Source organism: Dermochelys coriacea, chromosome 7, assembly GCF_009764565.3.
Source record: "Dermochelys coriacea isolate rDerCor1 chromosome 7, rDerCor1.pri.v4, whole genome shotgun sequence".
NCBI lineage: Eukaryota > Metazoa > Chordata > Testudines > Dermochelyidae > Dermochelys > Dermochelys coriacea.
Window position 1 is genome coordinate 86,769,569 of NC_050074.1, and position 24,953 is coordinate 86,794,521.

At 40.5% G+C, this 24,953-nt stretch overlaps 1 protein-coding gene across 3 annotated transcripts; it reads left to right on the plus strand.

Moving 5' to 3' along the window:
- The first annotated feature begins 2,942 nt into the window (after window positions 1–2,942).
- Window positions 2,943–15,293, plus strand: CISD1 (CDGSH iron sulfur domain 1). 3 transcript variants are annotated; one of them, XM_038411834.1, is made up of 4 exons: window positions 2,943–3,094; window positions 7,161–7,366; window positions 11,416–11,517; window positions 14,914–15,293. In XM_038411834.1, the coding sequence occupies exons 1-4, from the start codon at window positions 3,064–3,066 to the stop codon at window positions 15,001–15,003; spliced, it is 429 nt and encodes a 142-aa protein (XP_038267762.1). In that variant the 5' UTR covers window positions 2,943–3,063; the 3' UTR covers window positions 15,004–15,293. The 3 variants fall into 3 exon arrangements, with proteins under 3 accessions (XP_038267762.1, XP_038267764.1, XP_043375789.1); XM_043519854.1 differs by lacking the exon at window positions 2,943–3,094 and adding an exon at window positions 3,275–3,615; XM_038411836.1 differs by lacking the exon at window positions 11,416–11,517.
- Window positions 15,294–24,953: the final 9,660 nt, after the last annotated feature.

Here is a 24,953-nt window from a genome sequence, read left to right on the forward strand (position 1 = left end):
CACTTAAGATGAGCTATTACCAGCAAGCGGGGGGGAGGAAGAAAACCTTTAGTAGTGATAATCAAGGTGGGTCATTTCCAGCAGTTGACAAGAACGTCTGAGGAACAGTGGAGGGGGGGCAATAACATGGGGAAATAGTTTTACTTTGTGTAATGACCTATCTTCTCCCAGTGTCTATTCAAGCCTAAGTTAATTGTATCCAGTTTGCAAATTAATTCCAATTCAGCAGTCTCTCGTTGGAGTCTGTTTTTGAAGTTTTTTTGTTGAAGAATAGCCACTCTTAGGTCTGTAATCGAGTGACCAGAGAGATTGAAGTGTTCTCCAATGGTTTTTGAATGTTATAATTCTTGATGTCTGATTTGTGTCAATTTATTCTTTTATGTAGAGACTGTCCAGTTTGACCAATGTACATGGCAGAGGGGCATTGCTGGCACATGATGGCATATATCACAACTACAATACCCAGCTGCTGAGGTGAAGAAACAGATTGACAGAGCCAGAAGAGTACCCAGAAGTCACCTTCTACAGGACAGGCCCAACAAAGAAAATAACAGAACGCCACTAGCCATCACCTTCAGCCCCCAACTAAAACCTCTCCAACGCATCATCAAGGATCTACAACCTATCCTGAAGGACGACCCATCACTCTCACAGATCTTGGGAGACAGGCCAGTCCTTGCTTACAGACAGCCCCCCAACCTGAAGCAAATACTCACCAGCAACCACACACCACACAACAGAACCACTAACCCAGGAATCTATCCTTGCAACAAAGCCCGTTGCCAACTTTGTCCACATATCTATTCAGGGGACACCATCGTAGGACCTAATCACATCAGCCACACTATCAGAGGCTTGTTCACCTGCGCATCTACCAATATGATATATGCCATCATGTGCCAGCAATGCCCCTCTGCCATGTACATTGGTCAAACTGGACAGTCTCTACGTAAAAGAATAAATGGACACAAATCAGACGTCAAGAATTATAACATTCAAAAACCATCGGAGAACACTTCAGTCTCTCTGGTCACTCGATTACAGACCTAAGAGTGGCTATTCTTCACCAAAAAACTTCAAAAACAGACTCCAACAAGAGACTGCTGAATTGGAATTAATTTGCAAACTGGATACAATTAATTTAGGCTTGAACAGAGACTGGGAGTGGATGGGTCATTACACAAAGTAAAACTATTTCCCCATGTTATTCCCCCCCCACCCCCCATTGTTCCTCTTGTCAACTGCTGGAAATGTCCCACCTTGATTATCACTACTAAAGGTTTTCTTCCTCTCCCCCCCTCACCCCCCCCGCTGGTAATAGCTCATCTTAAGTGATCACTCTCCTTACAGTGTGTATGATAACACCCATTGTTTCATGTTCTCTGTGTATATAAATCATCTCCCCACTGTACTTTCCACTGAATGCATCCGATGAAGTGAGCTGTAGCTCACGAAAGCTTATGCTCAAATAAATTTGTTAGTCTCTAAGATGCCACAGGTACTCCTTTTCTTTTTGCGAATACAGACTAACACGGCTGCTACTCTGAAAACTATGTTTTTAATGTTTTACTCCTGTTAGCCCTGCAGAGCCACCACAGCTAAGAGAGAATAAGATGGATTCTCTTTCTTTTTATGTATCATCAATAGAATTCTTTACTTAGTTCCAATCCGTTACATTTGTGCAAATCCATTGCCAACAAGGGGGCTACATAAACATCACTGAAGCATAGTTTGAAGACACTGGATTGCACAAGTTTCAGAGTAGCAGCCGTGTTAATTTGGCTTACAGCTCCCTTATTACTGATGATGACGTGTGAGAAAGAAAGTAACTGCTTGATTCTCAAATCCCAGGCTGAATGTGCAGAACTAGCAATTAGAAAAAAAACTTTTTAAACTTGTAAACTGAAGGCATTTGATATGGGAATCATTCCACAGGTGCCACTTTTCAAATGGAACTCTACTGCCACAACTCAATGAATACAAAATTGTTACAGAAAATATCCAATGGCAAGTGAAAATTCAATGCTACATTTTACAATGGTGGATGTGGGATGATTCGTTAAAGTTTGTCCAGCACTTACTGCAGTGCTAAGTATTATTATCATCATTATTATTGACAATACCCATTAATTGCAAGGCCCCACCACTGCATTTTTTCTTTATAGGAGCTCCTTATGAATTTGTGCTCCCCACCCATGATGTTTGCAAGGGGCCTTCATGGATGTTACAGCCCATCTCAGTATTTGGAATGGGCCTGCATGAATGCAAGGGTCTCTGTCTTGATCTGTGGCTGACACATCATGATTGTGTAGGGATAATGTTCCCAGGGGACCAATATGGGTGCGAGGACCCTTGTCCCACTACTTACAAGCAGTGTTGCTAAAACTCGTGGGATTTTATTGCAAGTCTCAGGGTATTTGGTGTTTTCCTTAAAGCCCCAGCTCCTGGAGTCAGGTGAGAATCTCAGATATAATTTTTAGTTTCTAGGTGGTGGGGAAAAGTCTGAAAACAGGACCCCCGTACAATGGACCAACATGTTACTTTAGTCTCATGTTTCAGAGTAGCAGCCCTGTTAGTCTGTATTCGCAAAAAGAAAAGGAGGACTTGTGGCACCTTCGAGACTAACAAATTTATTAGAGCATAAGCTTTCGTGAGCTACAGCTCACTTCATCGGATGCATTTAGTCTCATGCTTTCCAGACCCCTGGCTCATGCCAACAGAGCACTTGGGTAGGGAAGCTGCACAAGAGCCCACCGGGCCCTCAGGTCCCCCAGGCTTGCGGGGCAGGGGTGCAGGGCCCCGCCTAAAATCCTGACGTTTGCAGGCGCGGGGCCCGGGAGCGCGCAGTCTCCACGCGCGCAGGGCGGGGGGAGGAAGCTGCAGGATCCCGTTACCTAGCGGCGATGGCACGCGCAAGTCGCGGCCCCGCCTCCGCGGCCCAGCAGCACTGCCCCTTTAAGACCAAGGCCCGCCGCCGCTCTCGTGGGAGCTCCTGTGCGCACGCGCAGTTGCGTCTGAGCCGCCTAGGTGTTTGGGAGGCCGGCGGCGAGGAGCGCTGGTGCAATGGGGCTCGGATCGAACTTCTCCGTGCGGGGTAGGCGGGCGGGCGGGCGAGCGAGCGCGCGCCTGCGGGCAGGGGAGCAGCGGGGTGGTGCGCTCCGCTGGGGGTTGTCTCCTGTCTGCTCGCCGCCTTCACAGGTCACTTCCAGTTGCATTGCTCGTCCCCCATTCTCACCTTGGGGCCATTCCTACTCGGGGAAAGGGTGGATCTGAAGGCGGAAGGTTGCGATTCCACCCCTGTTTTTCAGGAGGGGCCTAGCTAGAATTCCTTATCCCTCTTATCTTGCAGGTCACTGCAATAGCTGGGTGGTTGTGTCGTGGTGGTGCAGTATCACGATGCAGAGGAAGCGTTGACTGATCCACAGGAAAGGGACCCTCTTGCAGAAGGGTCCCGATTGCTTTGCAGAGGATGGGGCTTCCCTGGGAACTGCAGTGACCGTCACTGCCTCTCTTGTGCGGCTGACCCCTTCGTGCAAGAGTTTATTCTCCAAGCTTCTGATGTTTACTAGTCGTAAATCATTAATCCAGCAAAATGGTTACATCCACTGAGGTCTGGTATGCTGTGTTTTGTAATAGTACCTAGAAGTCCCAGGACTGGCCATTCATGGTCGTAGGTGCTGTGGAAGCATAGCAAACGACCCTTCTTTTACACACCTGTTTTTGCTTTGGAGCAGCCCTTTGATGGGTGTTCTCTTACTAAAGACTCCTGTGAGTGCATTTTTTTTCCCCTCTGACCATGTGCCTTGTAGTGGATGCTTGGCTTTTCTGCTGAAAATGAAGACACTGGTGGCTGATTGATCTTCTCTTGAAAATTGCAGATTGGTTTTTAAATTTAATTTTAAATTAAAAAGGTTGGCATTTCTCTAGCTTGGAGGATTTAAGAGCAGCATTTATATTAGTGGCCATTAACCTAACAATGTTGATACGAGGTAGGTAGCATATTCTAGAAGACAGGTTTCAGAGTAGCAGCCGTGTTAGTCTGTATTTGCAAAAAGAAAAGGAGTACTTGTGGCACCTTAGAGACTAACACACATTTATTAGAGCATAAGCTTTCGTGAGCTGATGCATCCGATGACGTGAGCTGTAGTTCACAAAAGCTTATGCTCTAATAAATTTGTTAGTCTCTAAGGTGCCACAAGTACTCCTTTTCTTTATATTCTAGAAGAGTAACTCAGCAAAAAGGTGAGGGAACTTTCTTATAGCTACACATGTAGGCAGTAAACAGTGCTTACTGTTGTGAGCTGTTGACTCGTACTGCAAAATACAAAGAAACCTTCCTCAAAATGAATAACTCAATAGTAAACCTGTAGTAAAATATAATTCTTGTACAACCTTGGCCGTAGGGGATCATGTGACTGGGTAGTGTTGATGAGCAGCCAGGTGCACGTACTTCACTGCGAGACATAAGCAAGTTACATAATAGGTCTAAAATTTGGGGTTAACATGAAAAGCTTTTGGAAATCCTTGAAAACTACTGAATAGTCTAGTCTGATTTAGAAGAGTTTTAAAATAGTTACATAGGTGTCTACAGGCATTTAAAATTAAATGTGATGCAGTGTTCTTCTGGTCTTTGGTTTCAGAGTAGCAGCCGTGTTAGTCTGTATTCTCAAAAAGAAAAGGAGTACTTGTGGCACCTTCGAGACTAACAAATTTAGTCTCTAAGGTGCCACAAGTACTCCTTTTCCTTCTGGTCTTTGTAATCCTGGCTGAGTCTTTCTTCTATGTAATGCAGTTAAAAACTTTTTCAGTAGTCTGACTTGTTTCTTAAAGTAGCTTTCACAAGTAGGCTTTGTTCTTAATCAACCATCATATGTCTAGTGTAGGATCTGTTAAGTAGGTTGGTGCAAACTCTTAAAATGAATAAATCTGTCTACTCAGTTTAATTCTTCTTCCCCACTCCCTCCCCCAATACCCGTGAAAACAAACTAGTAGGTAGTAGTGGTGATGAGAACTGGCATAATGATTCTAAGAATAAAGCGGTGATGTTCATGGGCGCTTAATTAGTTTTAAATGCTGCCAACCAAAAATGCTGTTTTTGTTGTGGAGAATGGCTTGGGGGGGCGGGGGAGTACATTGAGACTAAACTCTTTTTTCATTTGGAAAGATGAATCGTGCTAAATGTGACTAAGGCTTCTAATCTCAATGTTGATAACTTACATTTGCCTGGTCTTTAAGGGGCTTTAATTAGTTGTTCAGAGGATGTAGCTAAAAAATTCATCTGTGATGAAGATAACAATCACCAGTTGCAGAATCTATTCTTGATTTAGTTCTGTCGTAATGAGTATCATAAGCAATTACACTTTATTGTGCACAGTCAACCCACTCTGAACATTGTGTGGGATGCAGTGTGTCTGTGTAAAAAGTATATTTAATGATATTAACATGAGGTCCTAATCTACTTCAGGAACGTCCAATTTGGCTCTTGAGGGCAAATATGGATTTGATTACACTAGCACTTTTTTGGGTAAAACTTTTGTTGGTCGGGGTGTAAGAAAACAACTATACCCCCCGACTGACAAAAGAACCAGTGTGGACAGCCATGTATGTGCTGGTGGGAGATGCTCTCCTGCCAACTTAGCTACCGCTGCTTATTAGGGGTGATTTAATTATGCCTGCAGGAGAGCTTTTTTTAAGAAGAAAAGTTGTCCTTGTAAAAGCTCTCTTCCTCCCCGTTCCCCATGTGGGAGGTGCAGAGTTGTTTCTGAGCTGCTGCTCCTTTTAACAGGTACCAGATACTGCAGAAGCAAAGGACTAGGTCCATGTAGCCTTTACAGGAGTGGGTGGGAAAAGGGAGAATCAGACTGTCCAAAGCAAATGGTGCAAGAGGAACTGGGCTCTTTGGCAAGAGCACTAGGAAGAGGGTAAGTAAAAGTCCCAGAATAGAGGTAGGGATGGAATGTTAATAGAGGCAGAGGAAGAATATGTTAAGTGTTAGCATGTTTTATTCTCTAGGGTTAGAATGAGCGTCTCCTACTGTGTCATGTGATTGACATCTCTTCTAAACCATAAACAATACAGGCTAAGCAAGACTGAAATTCCTAGTCTGAGATGGCTTTGGTGGTTATAGCATCATCACAGGAGTGTCTTTTAAATCTGTGAAAAGAACCTTGTAGACCTCAGATGCCCATCTGATTTATGGATGAGCAGTTCAGAGTCAGTGTTTACATACACAGTAGGAGAACATCTGAGTGGGACTGATCCTTCAAATTGTCCTGCTGCTGACTGTGTCTGGAGGGAGTGACTCCTGCCACTTCTAGAGCTGGGTGTTACGGCAACCAGGCAGGAGAAGTCTGTGACAGTTGGGCAGAAACTGAAGGTACTTTCAAGTGGAAGACACAAGGCAAAAACCTGAAAGCAGGACTTTTTTTTTTTTTTTTTTTTTTTTAAAAAAAAAAAAGGGGATTAATTGCGGAGAAGGAAAATGATATCAAGTGAGACAAAGAAGAGTGCAAAGATGTAGAGTTGCAGAGATGAGCATAAGATGATAAAAGAAAAGTGAGAAATGGGGAGAAACATTTGTTTATATAAACGGCGTCTTTGAGACACTCAAGACTTTAGTACAGATAAGACAGGTAGAACTTGTTCTCTTACGGCCTGTGAAAAATGCAGGTTCACACTGGTAATGTTTACATGGGGATTTAATCTTTTAGCTTTATTTCAGATCCCTTTAAAAATAAATAATTACAGGTATCACACTTTTGTATTTATAATGTAAAATCAGTTCCTCTTGTGCCCAGTACCTAGCATTCACTGTCTTTAATTAAATGTATTTAAGGGAATACTGTAAACCTGTTGTGAACAAAATGTGGCTGATTTTGTTTGTAGAGCTGTGCAGACCTCATCAGTGATGCAGATGCCTGAGCAAAAAATAAATGGAAAGCCACATTAGTTCTATTTTTCCCCATAGGTTTTTCCTGTTCAATAGAAAGGGACAAATTAATTGGATGGGTGTAGGAAGAAAGTGGTTTTATTTTCAGAACACTGTCAAAGTAGTAGAACTGTCCTTTAAGCACAAATATGACTCTGGGAGCTAAAATTGAATGAAATATTCCATTTAAGGTTTTGCCAATCTTACTTTTTTTTTTTATCTCTTGCTCTAGTTGAATGGGTTGCTGCAATCTCATTAGCTGCAGGAGCAGTTGCTGTTGGATATCTAGCATACACAAGATTCCTCTCTAAAGACAAATGCTGCAAGGCAATGGTAAATCTCCATATACAGAAAGATAACCCCAAGGTAGTCCATGCATTTGATATGGAAGATCTGGGAGACAAAGCTGTGTACTGTCGTTGCTGGAGATCTAAGAAGGTGAGAGGGAAAAATTGTAAATATTTGTTAATGTGCAAGAATCCTCTTAAGCTCGTCTCAGTTGTATTATTTGATACTTGATCTGTTGAAGAAAACACGCTATTACTAATTTAGAAATAGTGTAGGAGTGAAATGTAGCAATTATGTAATCTACAAATGTAAAATGCATGCAGTTGTAAAGCTTCAGGTTTTCTTATATATTGCATAAATGGTTTTAATAATAAAGGAAGGTGTTCAAACCATGGATTCTGCAAAATGGTCATGTAATTCTAGAGATCCTCATAGCTGGCAGGATCTAGTAATTGCTCTACTAGCACAGGAACCCAACACTTACTGGTTGACAATACCACTGTCTGTGAATCAATGAGATCTGTCTGTAGGCCTAAATTATTTTCAGTATCTCCTGTAGATAACATTGGAATAAATGGGAACTCCAGGTTTTTGTTGTTGAAGTCAAGCTATGCATATAGCTCTTTAATTGCATGTTATACTCAAGGGTTTCATTCTTCCTTGTACTTGTGGCACCTTAGAGACTAACAAATTTATTAGAGCATAAGCTTTCGTGAGCTACAGCTCACTTCATCGGATAGCTTATGCTCTAATAAATTTGTTAGTCTCTAAGGTGCCACAAGTACTCCTTTTCTTTTTGCGAAGACAGACTAACACGGCTGCTACTCTGAAACCTGTCTTTCTTCCTTGTGTTAGAGAAAGAAGTGGGTATGGGGAACGGGAGGAATTATAAGTGCATAGAGACACAATTTCATTATTAATGTAGCATGCTGGGGAATATAAAGACTAAGGAAGTTTCTGATTTGGCTTGCTCTGCTGCTGGTTCTCCTACAATTTAACAATCCATAATGAGTGGCAGAATAAGGAACCAGGGTGAAACTACCAAAATCAAGTCACATAGACGAGGTTTGGTCAACCTTTCCGAAGCCACATGCAGCTTTTCAGAAGTTAATATGTGGCTCCTTGTATAGGCACCAACTCCAGGGCTGGAGCTACATGTGCCAGGGGTGCTCACTGTTCAACCCCTGGCTCTGCCACAGGCCCTGCTACCACTCTACCCTTCCCATGCCCTCTTCTGAGCCTGCAGTTCCCTCTCTCGCCGCCGGCCCCCCCCCCAGCTTCCTGCATGCCACGAAACAGCTGATCGAAAGGTGCGGGGAGGGAGGGGGAGATGCTGCGGCAGGGTTGCTGGTGAGTGGTGGGAGCGATTTTTGAGGGGGAAGGGCTGCTATGTATGTTCTGTGGCTCTTTGGCAATGTACATTGGTAAATTCTGGCTCTTTTCCAGGCTCAGGTTGGCCACCCCTGACGTAGACCATCAAACCATTATTGAATAATAACTTTTAGTCACTGCCAATCTGGGAGGAAGCATGACTGGTATTCTACAGCTAGTGCCCCAGTTTTCTCTCAAATAGCTGTCTCCCTCTGAGTCTGTAGAGACTTCAAGAACTTCAGTGTATTCATGCATTGAATCAAATCTTCTGAGTTGTAAAATGAGCTCATTCTTACTCTTTATTAAGGTTGAACAGTTCTAATGTGCATTCCTCACAAGTCTTAAAATTTACCTTAGATGTAACACATCTTTTTAATGTTGACGTTATTCTTAGTGAAACCAACATAATGCTGTTTAGATGGGAATTAATTCAGTTTTACCCAGCTGTTTTTTTAACATTTAAGAGAATGTACAGCAAAAAAAGTGTCAGGTTGTCAGCCCTCTGGGGGGTGGGTGGGTGTGTGTGTGTGTGTGTGTGTGTGTGTGTGTGTGTGTGAATAATGAAGAAACAGTATTATTTCTGCCCCACCATTTTTTTTATTTTTAGTTTTTTAAAGGAATACTGTCAGATTAAAAACAGCTTGTACCTAAGTTCTTAGGAACACTGTCTTCTGTTTAAACAGAACCCAATGAACATAGCTAAACAGCTCAAATATGAAGACACTTTTTGCTACTCCTGGGGGAATTATGCACTACTGCATGTGTGCGTAATTAATGAGCCATGCATACTTTTAATTTTTTGGCAGAAAAACTTTCTGCTGAAATGTTACTGCAGTTCTGCCTTTTGCCCACCAGAGGGCGCTATGGTGACAGAACACAGCAGCTCCCAGCCAGCTAGAGAAGAGAGAGAGCCTCCCTTCTTCACAGCGCTGGCCAGGTCGGGGACAGGGTCTATGGGGAGACATACAGAGTGGGGTCTGGGGGTGGGGGTCAAACAGGGACTCGTATGAGCTAGTAGGGGAGGACAGACTAAGACGGGCTGATTGGAGCCATGGGGAGGGAGGTGCAGGGCCACATGGGGACAGGGCAGATATGCCTGACTGAATGGGAGAGGCTAGGGGTCAGCCCAAGTCTGCACAGGGGAAGCGCCTGAAAAATCCCTCTCTGCCCCGCAACCCCCCCCCCACCTGTTCCATACTTTTCCCACCAACACCCAACAAGTTCATACCCAGGCTTCTTCCCTCTCCATCAGCTTCTCCGTTACCACTGGCTTCCCCCCAAGCCTTTGCACTGCTTCTGAAGGGTGTGGGGAATACAGCTCTGTATTGTAGCTTAAATGAATTATTACTCAGTTTCGTACTAGTATGCCTAGTAAGGAATCTATTTATCAAACGTTTCCTGAATCTTTTTTGTTGTCTATATTGTTAGAGACATGCTTGCTGACATTTATTTTGAAATAAATGACCAAAAAATAATAAACTGGTGTGATTATATTGTTTTGACAAATAAAATATGCAGCATTTTAAAATGGCATGTACAAAATTTTACATTTTTTTGTTGCAGAATTCCCTGAGGAGTGTGTGTGGGTGTTTTTTTTTTTTTTTTTTTTTTTTGGGGGGGCATGTATTTTGGCTTGGACTAATCTGCTACTTCAGTTTGAGTCATGAGCAAGTGAAAGTGAAGCTGTAGTAGCATGATGTTTTGATGCTTGCAAACACTATAGGACAATGTTACGTTCACAAACCTATTTCTGTGGATTTAAGATTTGCAAAAGGCTATCTTTATAAAACCTAAACTTGTGCCAAACTTGGACAAAGCGAGAGGGACAGTCTGTTCTATAGACTCAACTACTAGAGTCACTGGATAGTTGTCTCCCTGCCTGTTCAATCCTTGCCTTTTCTGCTGAGGTCAGTTAGCAAAGATGGCAACTGTGATGGTGCATTTGTGATATGGACACTCCTTTGCTGGATGTGGTACTAAGATAACAAAACCAAGGTCACGGAACAACCATCAAATGGCAACTTCAAATAACAGCCAATTTGAGCCAGATTAAAAGCAATGACCTACAAGTAAAAGACCTGTTGTTCCTTTATCAGTCTTCTGAAACCATCCGGTCTTCATCTAACAGTTCTGCTTTAGGAGATAGTCAAGATGAACAGTTTTGGGGTTGGGGGATTTAAGTTGGACTGTTCCTGCCTGTCAGGTTTTTGTCCTTAATTGGCTATTTTCCTAAGCCCAAGATAACGCAGAGGAAAGGTCATAAAAGACAGACGGGAGGGAGTAAGACCCATCCGTGTCTATTTCTAGTTCTATTATTGACACCTCAAGTCTTGGACCCAGTTTTAAAATCTACAAATCTCTGTCTGCAAAGCTTATCTTTGCATCATGGTACTACAGTCTGAAGTCCATTACTGTTAGTCAACTCAATAATTCCTTGCAATCTAAAGTGTCAGTTATTTTGCTAGAGGATGTAAAGTCTGTGTCTTGGTTAGCTTACTCATTCTTTATCTTTTTGCAAGGGTGGAAGTGAAGGAACATTAATCTGTGGTATGGTCAAGCTGCATATCAAAGTTTGGGGGGGGGATTTCAAATTTATATAACACGGGGAATTCTTGGGTCTCTGGTGCAGCTTGAAAACTTCAGGCTATTTTTCCTCATGGTTTCCTCATTCAGGCTAATTTTACAGTGTCAGATTACACTGAATATCTAATGTTTAACTTCTGAATGCAAACGTCATGTTTATCAAAGGTTGTATTAAAGTTGTCTGTATCTTTTTCATTTTATTTTCAATTGAATGTCTTCCCCCCTCCCCCTTTCCTTTGTTCAAGGTGAAGAGGATACATCAGGTTGAAATAGAGTTGGGAGAAGTTCCTGGAACTGGTCCTACCTTCTTATCCCAGAGTGATGGGATTGTAACTTTCCACAGCAAAGTATGCAAGAAAGGGGGCAAGTTAAGGACCATATCCCTCAGTTATGCAGAGGGAGACTTGGAGGGAATAAAGATGGGTGGAAACAGTCTCCAGGAGAAGGGGAAGCCTGAACTCTCAAGCGACTTAACACAGGGAGAACTTGTGGCCCTGGGAGAATCTGGTGGAGGAGGGGAGGGAACCCCCACTCTGCCCACCCTCTCCCCAGGATGACAAGAAAAGTTCTTGGTGGCCTTAAAGGACTCCACAGACATTTTCTTAAATCAACTTCAGCCTTCCACAGTTTTTTCCCTTAAATACATTTGGTCTCTCAAATATGTTGTTATAGAGAACATTTTAATTCAAAAAATTGCCCTCTGTTATAAATCAAAATCAATAACAAAATACTAAATCTTCTCAACTAGTAATTGATGTTAGAATTATTTATATTGCTGTTTTGGATGATAAGTTAGATAACCAGTGAAAGTATATTGGAATATATTTATCCTTCATAATTGATTTTTCTTGACCCCAAAATATTTTGGGTTAGTATATCTCTTCACATACTTCATATGAAACTTCTACACTTGGGTTAGATCAAATGAAAGGGCTTTTTAACTTTATTTGTACCTCTCCGTGATCGAAAGGTGCAAAGTAACAGCAAGTATCCAGTTGTGTAAGGATTTCTCATCCAATGTTAGGGTTTAATTTGGGTGGCAAGCTATGAGGCTCACAATACGTAGTTAGGAGTTTGGCATTGGCTTCATTTGGGCTCAAACTGAAAATACAACTTTTGTGCAATAAATAAGTGTAGCATAACTTCTATAAAGCATAGCACATACCCTTCCAGTAATCTAATATTTTCTACTTTTTTGTTCAAGTATTTGATAGATTTATTTATATATATATTTTTAAAACTAAGAACTCCAAAAGGACTAAACTAACATTTGGTATTCACTCTAGAATTTAGTGTTATTACCGCTTGAAATCTTTTTTGACCTTCTGCCTTCCTCCTTTTTCACTTTGCCAGCCTGCCCCCGCAAACATCAGACACTTTTTTTTTTTTTTTGTTCGCATTCCTCTCCTGATGTGGATGATGCTTCTGACTCCAGATTAGTTAAGTGGTCCTTAGCTGTTGTGCACGCTCTCTATTCAAGACTTCTTCTCACCCCCTCTCTTCTGCTGCTGTACTTGTAGTGCATGTCCCTAACGTTCTCCCATCAGCCATCCCAAACTTCATAGTTAATGCAACAAATTCCGTGGGAAAGAGCATCTCAGCACTGAACAATACTTTTTCCCCCCCATCCATACACTGGATCCTAAAAACTCTAATGTGGTCTGCCTAATTCACAAGGCATAGGACAAGTGTTGTGTGGTATAGGGGTTTACTATCTACAGTATTTGATAAGATCAGTGGTGATAGAGAATGAAGAGGGGATTTTTGGGTGTTTGGTGTGTGTTTGCTTTTTCTTCCTCTCTCTTGGGTCTCTTAGTGCATCTGCTCTTCACTGCCGAAGGACTGTGAGGGAAAACTTAAGGCATGTTAAACTATATACTGTAATCAAGCTTTATGGTTGAAAGCATTTCTATGCTGTATATGTCAGTGACAGATATATTTAATCTAGTATGTCATGATATAGTATAATGTTCAAGTGCTTAAATATTCTTGTGGCTTACTAAGGGGATGTTTACATTGGCCTCTTTTTTCCCCCCTTTAAAGTACCCTGTCACGGGTGCAGTTTGATCAGTTGTATAACTTTCTGAGCACTGGTGCTGCTGGTGTCTTCACCACAATCTTAATTAATGCATGTCTAGAGGATATGTTAGCTAAAATGTCAGTGGCTGCCAGTACCTTGTTCAAACTGGGGCTCCTACTGATAGCTTTTTCACCCGTTAAGTCAGTCTTTACATTGATAACACTTAAAACTAAAAGCAACTCTTTGATGCATCAAAAAACAAGTTAATCAGGATGCTCTCAAACACCAGTGTTTCTTATAACATAATCCTCTAACTTCTAAGAACATTGTTCTGCCAGAAGTGTCTTGTGTAACTTGCAGATACTTCCTTGGCTATGATTTCAAAAATAGGAATGATAACTTGCAGATCTGGAGTTCTCCCCTGTGTTTTGCTGTTAAATTTAGGTTTCTAATTCTTCTGGTTGAGTCAGGGGTGGGGCAGGAATTCTTATGTAAGACATACCATTGCGTTAGATGAAATTTGGTTTTTCATTTTATCAGTAGCTTTGAGTGAATTAATCAATATTTCATCACTCTGGTTGCCTTGAAGTTTTGCTGAGTATTCAAGTCAGTCAAAGTGACTTACTGATTTGGTGGTAAAGATAATCTATGATGCAGGAATATTAGTATTCTGTAAAAACTTTTCTGTTTACTTGGAAACTTCCATTTGCCACTTGCAGCACCGATAAGGAAATAGTTGGTAATTGTCATTCTGCAACTATGTTTAACAGCCTCTACAAACCATCCTGAAGCAGTTAGAGGGTCTGGCCTAACTTCCATTGACTTCAATGGATATTTGCTCAGGCATAGGAGACAGTTGTTGGGAGATGGTTAAACAGCCAAGTTGCTACACCTAGCTAACAGAGCTCTGCTGTGGGTTTTGCTTTAGGTGAAGAGTGTCTTATTTCCCCAATATAGCAAGAAAGAATTTAAAGATCGCTTCTTTACAGAAGTGGGGTTCTAAAGGTTTTTACCAGATCTACACTAGAAACCGTTGCCAGTATGGCAATGCCCGTGATCTCTTAAACAACCAGACGCTCTATAGTGGCAAAAACCTTAGTGTAGATGCAGTTATGCCAACAAAAAGACTTTTTTTTGGGGGTGGGGGGAGGGGAATGGTATGGCTTACTTCATTTGGGGAACTGACTAGCTATATGGGCAAAAGAACTTCTGTCAGTATAAGCTGTCTCCTCATTAGCAGGGTTTTCTGGTAGCTATACTGACAAACCTGTTCTAATGTATGCAAGGACCTACTTTCTTCTTAAAGGAGAGGATCCAGAAACTGAGACTCTTGTGCAAACCTTTGGTAATCTTCACTGCACTCCAGAGCCCTCCCTAGGGAATAGGGAGTGATGTGGGGGAGGTGAAAAGGAATTTTGAGGCCAGCCTAGGCTGCTTGTTTTTGACAAGAGTCTGAGATTGGAGTTCCAAAGTGTGTTGTGAGTTTGGGTTCTTTCCCTAGTTACGGTGCTCTTGTACATTACACTCACGGGTAATATTAATGAACACTTAAACATGTCTAGCAAATATTTGAGTTCTTGTAATAACACATTTGAGGTACCACTTGCATTGTAAATGTATCTTTACCGTGTGAAGCCATTTTTATAACTTCAGGGTTATATTTCTTTCTCACTTAGTTTTAAATGCATCCATTCTTTTATATTGTACTGGTCTTCTTTTTCAGTTTCCATTGTGTGACGGTTCTCACACGAAGCACAATGAGGAAACTGGGGACAACGTTGGGCCTCTGATCATCAAGAGAAAGGAAGCATAAACTGGATGGTTTGAGGCCATGATTTGTCACATTATCTGCTTATTTGTAATGGGAGTAAAGAAGTTCTGTCTTAGTCATGTCACTGAAGATTTTTGGGTGTGGTACAAAGTAGGCTCCAGCATGTGTATTTCATGGTGCTTGCCTTGTTTTAAACACTATATATGTAAAATATTAATGGCTTATGGCTATTTGTCTCCTGAACTGTGTGTACATTTTCATTAAGTATGAAATTAAAGTGACGATTGTACTCAGAACTGTATGAAGATACTATATTAAATTATTCTCAAATACTTGTGTTCTACTGGAAAACTATCTTTAAGTAGAACAAATTCCTTACTGAGTAATCTTTAATCTAAAACTACAGAAAAGATGGCTGATGCTGAGATGCAAATGAGATTCTGTTGAAAAGGCATTAATGGCAGAAAAGAAATGTAACTTACTACATCCACAAAGTGTAGTGCATACAGTGATTAAGAATAACATGTGCTGTTTAAAACAGTTGTACGTTACAACTTCAATAAAAATCCAAGTTAAAACACTAATAAGAATAAACAAAAAGGCTTACTGTAAGAATGTACCAGAAATTAAGTAGGTAGGGTCATACTTACTGCAAACAGGCCATTACTTTACTAAAAACCAATGGAGTTACACCAGAGTTGAACTGAAACCTTAGTGTGTGGTGTCTAGAGTTGTAGAACAGCCTTTGGCGGTGGGATAGGGATTAGGAAGGGGGTGTGTGTGTATGCACGTGCATGAGACTGAGTTCTTTTTTTGTAAGCACAACTTCCTTTATATGCCAGAGAATGCCTTAATAAATCTTCCCTATTGGGGCATGTTCATCTAAGTTTTTCAAAACTTCAGCCACCGGTGGTGGTTTGGCACACCTCTTCTGCCATTTAAAATTTTGCTTCCCATTACAAATCTGTGATAGACAAACCATAAAATCAGTTTAGTGCATATTCATCCCCACTTACACAGCTATGCGCAAAGCTTTTCTTTTGGGAAATGCCCAGGATTTGGATTAGAGGAGGGGATAGGGGACAACTTCATATTAGACCTAGCTCTCATAACTCAGTGAAGCGTGTTGTGTAACCAGTAACTTTACGTGCTATGCAACCCTGATTTACCAGTGTCCAGAAAGGGGGTGACTATTGGAGATCTGCCCAGCATTGTTCAATAGGACAGAATTTTATTCAAGGTCCTGTATGTACCCTTTGTCTCATCGCTGAAGTGGATCTTTAAGAGTGGGGGTGATGAGTGCTTATCTTCTCTGAGACACAAAGTAGCAATATGCTGCTTAGACTGGAACTTTGGGACAGGGTGTCATAGAAAAACTGCAATAGCCAGTGGGCTAAATTCTGCACTCCCTTTGACCTTGCTGACCTCCACAGAGACTGAAAGTAAAGAACTTAGCCCAGCGTGAGAGGTGATTTATGATTTCAGCAGAGGTGGAGTTGAAACAAATTAACTAATTTGCTATCTGAGACTATTAGGTGAAGCTGTGACTAAATGTTTCCACCTTTTTTTTTTCCCAGTTTTGCCAAGTAAAGGTGTCAGACCCTGTCATAAATATAAAGGGAACCACCTTTCTGTATACAGTGCTATAAAATCCCTCCTGGCCAGAGGCATCCTCCTGTTACCTATAAGGGGTTAAGAAGCTCAGCTAACCTGGCTGGCACCTGACCCAAAGGACCAATAAAGGACAAGATACTTTCAAATCTTGGTGGGGAGGGAAGACTTTTTGTTTGTGTGGTGGGTCCCTCTTGGGGCCAGACAGAAATCATCATCTTCTCCAACCCATCCTAATCCAAGTCTCCAATATTGCAACCAGTATAGGTAAGCCAGGCAAGGCGAATTAGTTTCTTTTGTTTTATGTGAATTTTCCCTGTGTTAAGAGGGAGGCTTATTCCTGTTTTCTGTAATTTTAAGGTTTTGCCCAGAGGGGGATCCTCTGTGTTTTGAATCTGAATACCCTGTAAAGTATTTTCCATCCTGATTTTACAGAGGTGATTCTTTTACCTTTTCTTTAATTAAAATTCTTCTTTTAAGAACCTGATTTTTTTTTTCATTGTTCTTAAGATCCAAGGGTTTGGGTCTGTGTTCACTGTACAAATTGGTGAGGATTATCAAGCCTTTGTCAAGAAAGGGGGGGCAGGGCTTGGGGGGGATATTTTCGGGGAAGACGTCTCCAAGTGTTTGTTTAAAACACTTGGTGGTGGCAGCATACTGTTCAAGGACAAGGCATAGTTTGTACCTTGAAAGTTTTTAACCTAAGCTGGTAAGAATAAACTTAGGGGGTCTTTCATGCGGGTCCCCACATCTGTACCCTAGAGTTCAGAGAGGGGAAGGAACCCTGACAGAGAGAGACACACAGAGTAAAAGTACCAGCAAGGTTAAAAAAAAAAAATTCCACAAAACAGTGATTTCATCCAAAACGGGGAGTTGTTAGCTTTAATGAAAGTATGTCACTGCAGAATTAAGTTTCTTTATTTCTCAAATACACAGTAGGACTGATGATGATTATCTGCCTAGTCGACAATACAGGTGTTGCACTCAGTACTTTTTTCTAAAAGCAAGTTACTTTATAGGTACACTTGTACCCAAAAGATTACTGTAGCTAAAAACTTGTGTTCTCGTCAGGTAGTGTGGAAAGAAATAACAGAATTAAAAGCTGTATTTGACTGCCACTGAACAAATAAAATGCCACTGGATGTTTTATAGACTTTCAGTAATTCAAATTCAAAAGTTGCAAGATGAGCCCCTAGTTGTAAATTGCTTCCTGAAGTCTATCAGTAAAATACTTCCTTTTGTTTTAGGGTAAGGAGTTCATTTAGTGAAAATCTTTTTGGGAAGATTGGCTAAGCCAAATTCTATGCTGCTTTACACCCTGTGCATTTCTATTGAAAATAGAGCAGTTTGAAGAAATGCCATGTTTGTTTAACATTGCCATAAAATGATTAAATTAGTACTTCTGTAGTTTGATGCAAATACAGCTAACTTCTTAATGTGCTTGCCACCAGATGTTACTTCTGTAGTTCTTTTGAACTTGGTAATGAAAAGAAAACGTATGAACTTATTTGCTGGCTATCCTGACAAACAGAAGTGAAAAACAGTGTGTGTATATATAAACTATGGTAACTTTTTTTTTTTAATCAGGAAACTGTCTGAATGCTTCCCTCCTGTGTACTGTATTTGCTTTTGAATCTGTTTTTTGACATTCTGCTCACATAATTGAGGATTAGAAGTGAACTGTGGCTCTAAAAACTAACATCTTTAGTAGCCATAAAGAATGTAAACAGGGCTACTGTAAAGTTTTGAGAAATTATATTGTAAAAGTAGTCTTCATATCCAGTCAAAAGTCAAATCTGTCATGTATAACTTTCAGACTTGTGGCATGGAGAGCACTTCTTTTGAGGTTAAATTTAGTTTAACTTCCATATTTGATAACTTTCTACATCTCCCCCTTTTTGGAAAGAGAGCACCACAAATTAAAGTACCAATCCTGTAACAATTTATATGCATGAGGACCCACTCACCAGAATAACTGTCACATATTTAAGTGTTTACAGGATCAAGATATTAGGGAAATGTGACTTCACTACAATCCTCTTGCTAATGCTGTCTCTAGTACTCATCAATTGAAATAGATAAAAGTTAGTTTTCTAAATTAAGCTACCTCATGATACCGTAGTTCAGAATCTTAAAACCACTGTAGATGAAACAGTTTGTGGTTACCAAACCTAAACTCAGTTTTAGACAGGAAATGTGGAGCGGGACCCTGGATCTCAGCATCTCCCCTTGAGATATTGTGATAAGCACAATCTTCCAGTTCAAACTTCTTGAGTAGGTGAATAGTCAATCACTGCTGTTTTGACATCAACTGTATTGCTCAAAATATGCAGTTAATGTATGATAAAGCTTGGACCAAAGATACAGAACATGTAAAAGTTTGTATAAATGGAAATTAAATGAAGAATACTCCAGTACCAGAGTGAAATAAGAGGAAACCAGAAAAAGAAGTTATGGAGTACAATTTATACATCATGATCTACAAAAGGTTGTCATCTGTGTCTGAAGTCCTTGCTTGGGCAAATTCTAAAGGAATTCTGTCAAAAGGACAAAATAAGGATTGTAGGATTTGATCCTATGTTACTTTTAATTTAATTTCAGGCAGCTAGTAGAGGAGTTTAGAGCTCCATAGAAGCCTGCCATCACTACCATGTTTAAATAAAACTATACACATCAATTTTGGGTGAATGAGATGATATATTCAAAGTCATGAATACATTTTCAGGTGATGGAATCCTCCTAGACATTTTTTTTTACGTTTACAACCTATCTAGGGTTCAAAATGTTAGCTTCCTCTAAGAACTGTGTGTATATGGTAGAGGCAAGCGATAAGTCACTTTTTAGAGCAGTGAATTCTCATAGTTCTAGTGTTCCATACTGGTCCTAGATGTAAGGTTTCCAGTATATGATTTAAGCATTAGTGCAGACTGAATTCACAAGAGCTATGAAATTTTAGAGTTGAAGGAAAAACTGCAGTAATTGGTGGTACTGTAATTATTTACTAGATATGAAAATGTTTTAAAATGAATGAACAAATCATTGTTTAGAAATAACCTCACTGGGCATAGTGTCACAGAGCTATTGCTAAAAATGACATCATCTACTATTTGAATAGAGCGGAAAAGTGAGACTTGAACCATTGGTTTTTATTTACTTACACCTTGGGGAAAAGGTGGGGGGAAGGAAGCAAGGCTTCCTCCCATCTGTAGGGCCCTGTTCTCAGGTAAATACCTGGGAACTATTCTGAGCATGGGGTCCTTACCACTGGTACTGGCTGAGTCCGATGGGGGTTCCACAGCCAGGGGTGGTGCTCTTTGTCTGTTCAGGCTGATGTACTGGGTGTTGGAAGGGGAGAGGGGGAGGGAGTTACCCACCCAGGATCTGATGTCGATCCCATGTCAGCCTCTAATAAAACGTTTCCTGAGGCAGAGAGTCTGGTTCTCCTGATTATGGGCAGGAAAGGAGAGACAGAAACTGCATCTAGATGCTATGTAGGCTTCCTCCAAGCAGTACAAACAGTGCTGGTGCCTGTCGCTGATGGAAAATGAGTGAGGGCAGAAAGCACAGGTTTTGAACCTGTGTCTTCAGCATAATCCGTTACCCATGATTGGGTACTGGAGGTGGGGCGGGATCTGTGTGTAAAGTTTAGCCAAGAACACCACCGAAGCAGCGCCCCAACTCTTAAATCTGGTACGAAATGATGTATTGGACAGAAAACAAAAAAATAAATACAGGACTAAGAAATCTAAACTATGAACAGTACTAAGGATTTTTTTTTGAAAAATTATCACATGGATGATAGGAGAGTAGAAGCTCCGACTTGGATCATGCAGCGGTGAGAAGGAATTGGAGATACTTACGGCTCGCCATGCCCTTTATTGCCTTGGGCAAGACCATTATGTGGCACAGGGCTTATATGCAGACTGCCAAACAGTACTATTTTCAAAAGCTCCAGCTCTGGCCACCTGGTGCATGCGCATAACCCTCAGTGGAATACAGTTAGGGACCACACATCTTGAAGAACATTCCGTTGCAGGAAAGTAACCTCATTTTCTTCTCATGAGGAAGCACTAGTGTGGTAAAAACAGCACCATTACATGACCACTGCGATGCCTGTGTAACACTTTCTGATGGGGGCAAGAGGCTAGACACAGCACTGAGAATAAAGAAGAAAAGGAAGAGGAAAAGAAAGAGAAATTATAAGAGAGGAGAGGGGGGAAAAGCAACAGAAGATTTTACTCTTATTTTAAAGAAAGGATTAAGGATTAAGCTAAAGTGCAAGAAATTATTTCTCTTCTGTATACATTTTATTTCATTCTGTCTCTAGAGTATGTACCATAATTTGTATAAAATATTAACTGTGGATGGCATGCTCTTCCTTCAAATTTTGAGTCTTGGGCAACTTAAAATTATATTTAGCAGCCCAGAGTCTTATCTCAGCTGTGTCATTGTAAATTTCTATTACACCCAAGAATGTTGGTGAAATTAGTCCAGATTTATATCACTGAAGCTGAAAGCAGCATCTGACCCATCTTTCTCATACACTGTATCTGACAGACTATTGAAAAGGTTGATTCATCCAGGGTATCAAGGAAATGTGCACTTTGATATAGCAGGGAAAAATATGAAAAACACTGAGGGTTATTTCTGAGATTAGCCCTTAATATCTTGAATAATTAACTATACCCTCTTTCTGATGTGACCTTGGACTGTTCTTGGTCTGGTATTTTTCATTTTTGTCATGCAAACTACAGCTTTCCTTCTGCAACTCCAATGAATTATAAAAAAATAATGCTGCCAATCACAGAAAAGGAATCACAGAAAACAGAAGTTTCATGAAAGCAGCAGAAGTGGTACCATAAATGTGCAACGTTTTAAAAATTCAGCATATTGCAAGAATCAGTACAATAGGTGAAATGTTTTTGCAGTTCTCTAAGCTGGCAAAAGAAGCTGAATAAGAATAATTTCACTTACTACATGACTTTTCTCAAATAGTTTTCTGTATCTGGCAAATATTACCTTACTTGGATAAAACTCACTAAAACACACTGTCTGTTTGCTCCTGCAAAGCTTGCAAAAAGCTCCAGCCTTTGGGCCCAATCAGACTTTCACTGCAATCACTGTTAAAACTCCTTTTGTTTTCAAAGGGAGCAGGATCATGTCCTGTGAGTCTTATTCTTGACTCCAACAGCTGTGTAAAGTTAGTTCCCTGAAAGTTAAATGGTATTTTAAGGATTAACATTCTATCACTTTCTATGCAAAAGCATCTGTATAAAACCCTGAGTACTTTCAGCTTTGTTTATACCAGGTATCTGCCTTTTCAGACAGCTGAACTTTCTATTTAGTTTTACTCTGAACTGACCCAACAAAACTGACGTTTGCAAACAGACAGCTAGAGAGCTTCTTTAACAACTTTTTGATAATAGTGGGCCTTGATCATTTTAAGTCAATGCTGGGTTGCTAGTGATTATTACCTTAGGTAATGCTAAAGCAGCAGAATATGACTTTGAACATATAGTCATACAAATGTAAACACAAAACTATTACACCCTCCACAGTGAATGCCTTTAGCACTCATTGCAAGGCAGTGATAGAGAAATGAGGCTGTACTTCAGAGATAGATGGGTTAAGAACTTCATTTAGAAACTCAAAGGAACATTTTGTAGTAGTTTGTAGCTAGCTCTAATATTTCAACATGGAAGTTAAAATGAGGAGTGGCTTAAAGTCATTATAATGTACATGTTTGAAAAAGAAATATAGAATAGTGAAAATATCTTTCATTAGGGAATCAATGTTACAAAACTTTTATTGCCATGTTTGGAGTTTGAGACAATTTAAAAAAAGAAATAAAAAATTAAAGCATTTGAACATATATTTGTAGAACAGTTTAATTTTGAGGTATTTGGATTCTACGCTAGACAAATTATGGCTTAATTCCTTAAAGTGGACTAATCAATCAGTGCTATTTTCTGACATTTGCTTTTTAGGCCCTGATCCTGCAAACACTTACACATATACTTAACTCTATTCCCTTGAGTTAAAGTGGACAACTCACAATAGTAAAGTTAAACATGTATGTTTGCAGGATTGCCTGGGGCCTTACTCAAACACCAAAAGTGTCAAAAGAATTTGAAGAGCAGAATAATGTTCAGAATTCTCTTCTACTTAGGTATGTGCTTCTTTGCTTCGTATCCTAAATTATCATAAAGTCTTAGACTTGGTGCTCCTTCATGTCACCTGAAAGTGAGACAAGCATTCACATGGCATTGTTATAGCATTGTAATGTATATATGTGCCAGATATGCTAAACATTTGTATGCCCCTTCATGCTTTGACCACCATTCCAGAGGACATGCTTCCATTCTGATGATGGGTCCTGATTGATAATGATCCAAAGCAGTGCAGCCTGGCACACGTTCATTTTCATCATTTGAGTGATATGCAACCAACAGAAGGTTGATTTTCTTTTTTGGTGGGTCTGGTTCTGTAGTTTCTGCATCTGAGTGTTGCTCTTTTAAGACTTCTGAAAGCATGCTCCATACCTCATCCCTCTCAGCTTTTAGAAGGCACTTAAACCTTCTTGTTGAGTGCTGTAGCTATCTTTAGAAAGCTCACATTGGTACCTTCTTTGCATTTTGTCAAATCTGCAGTGAAAGTGTTCTTAAATTGAACAACATGTAATGGGCCACCGGTACTCCTTTTCTTTTTGCGAATACAGACTAACACGGCTGCTACTCTGAAACATCAGAGACTGCCGTAACACAAAATATATGGCAGAATGCGGGTAAAATTACAGAGTATGAAACAATTCTCCCCCCAGGAGTTCAGTCACAGATTTAATTAATGCATTATTTTTTAACAAGCATCATCAGCATGGAAGAATGTCCTCTGGAATGGTGGCGGAAGTATGAAGGGGCATATGAATGTTTAGCCCAGTGGTTCTCAAACTTCTTTTTTCGTTGACCACTTAAAAATCGCTAAGGGTCTCAGCGGACCACTTAATGATCTTTCCAAATGTTGTCTGTACTGTTAGCTAACTATTGTAAAGTGCTTTGGGTCATTATCGGTGTCCCCCATAAGGCTTTATGGAAATATACTTATGAATGTATACATGACATAACTGGAATATATGCTACAAATGCCATGTAACATATCTATGTAAAGGTTATAATCTACTGAATCTATTAATCCTATTTGTATCCTATCATTTTTGTATTCGAAGTTATGAATATTGGCCATGTACTGGTTTGATTTCTAAATAACCTTAGTAGAGCATTTGGTCAGTTCCTGGAGAAAGGAATTTGCAAAGTTAAGTGCCCAATCAAGAAGCACTTAAGGAACAATGCATCTTGGAATGCTCCAATCCACATAAGAAGTCTTCCTGGAGACATTCAAGATGCTATGTCAGCAATGGCTTCTGCCTGTAAAAACTGTGAGTCATGCATGGACACGTGACTTGCCCAGGTGACTCCAGAACTCCATCTTGGAGCTGGACTTTGCATAGGAAAGAGGAGGGGGTCTCCACCCACAAGAGAAAGTCTATTTAAGCCCAGGTTTCAGAGTAGCAGCCGTGTTAGTCTGTATTCGCAAAAAGAAAAGGAGTACTTGTGGCACCTTAGAGACTAACAAATTTATTAGAGCATAAGCTTTCGTGAGCTACAGCTCACTTCATCGGATGCATTTGGGAATGGATGAGTCATTACACAAAGTAAAACTATTTCCCCATGGTATTTCTCCCTCCCACCCCACTCCCCACTGTTCCTCTGATATTCTTGTTAACTGCTGGAATTAGCCTACCTGCTTGTCACCATGAAAGGTTTTCCTCCTTCCCCCCCCTGCTGTTGGTGATGGCTTATCTTAAGTGATCACTCTCCTTACAGTGTGTATGATAAACCCATTGTTTCATGTTCTCTGTGTGTGTGTGTATATAAATCTCTCCTCTGTTTTTTCCACCAAATGCATCCGATGAAGTGAGCTGTAGCTCACGAAAGCTTATGCTCTAATAAATTTGTTAGTCTCTAAGGTGCCACAAGTACTCCTTTTCTTTTTGCGAATACAGACTAACACGGCTGCTACTCTGAAACCTGTGATTATGCAAGGCACTGCATTTAGCCGTATAGAGTGGAAATCTGTCAACTTCATGAAAAAACTCGCACAGATACAGACAGACATCATCTTCCTCTCCAAATGCAAACAGATGGACATCATACTGAAAGGACTGAAGGTAAAAAATCCATTACAATCTACATACCACACAGACTATGCTGACAGCTTGTGCCACACACTCTCAAGGAAACTGCGGAACCACCTGATCAACATCCTCTACAGCAAACAGGGAAAGATTAAGAATGAGCTCTCAAAACTGGATACTCTCATAAAGA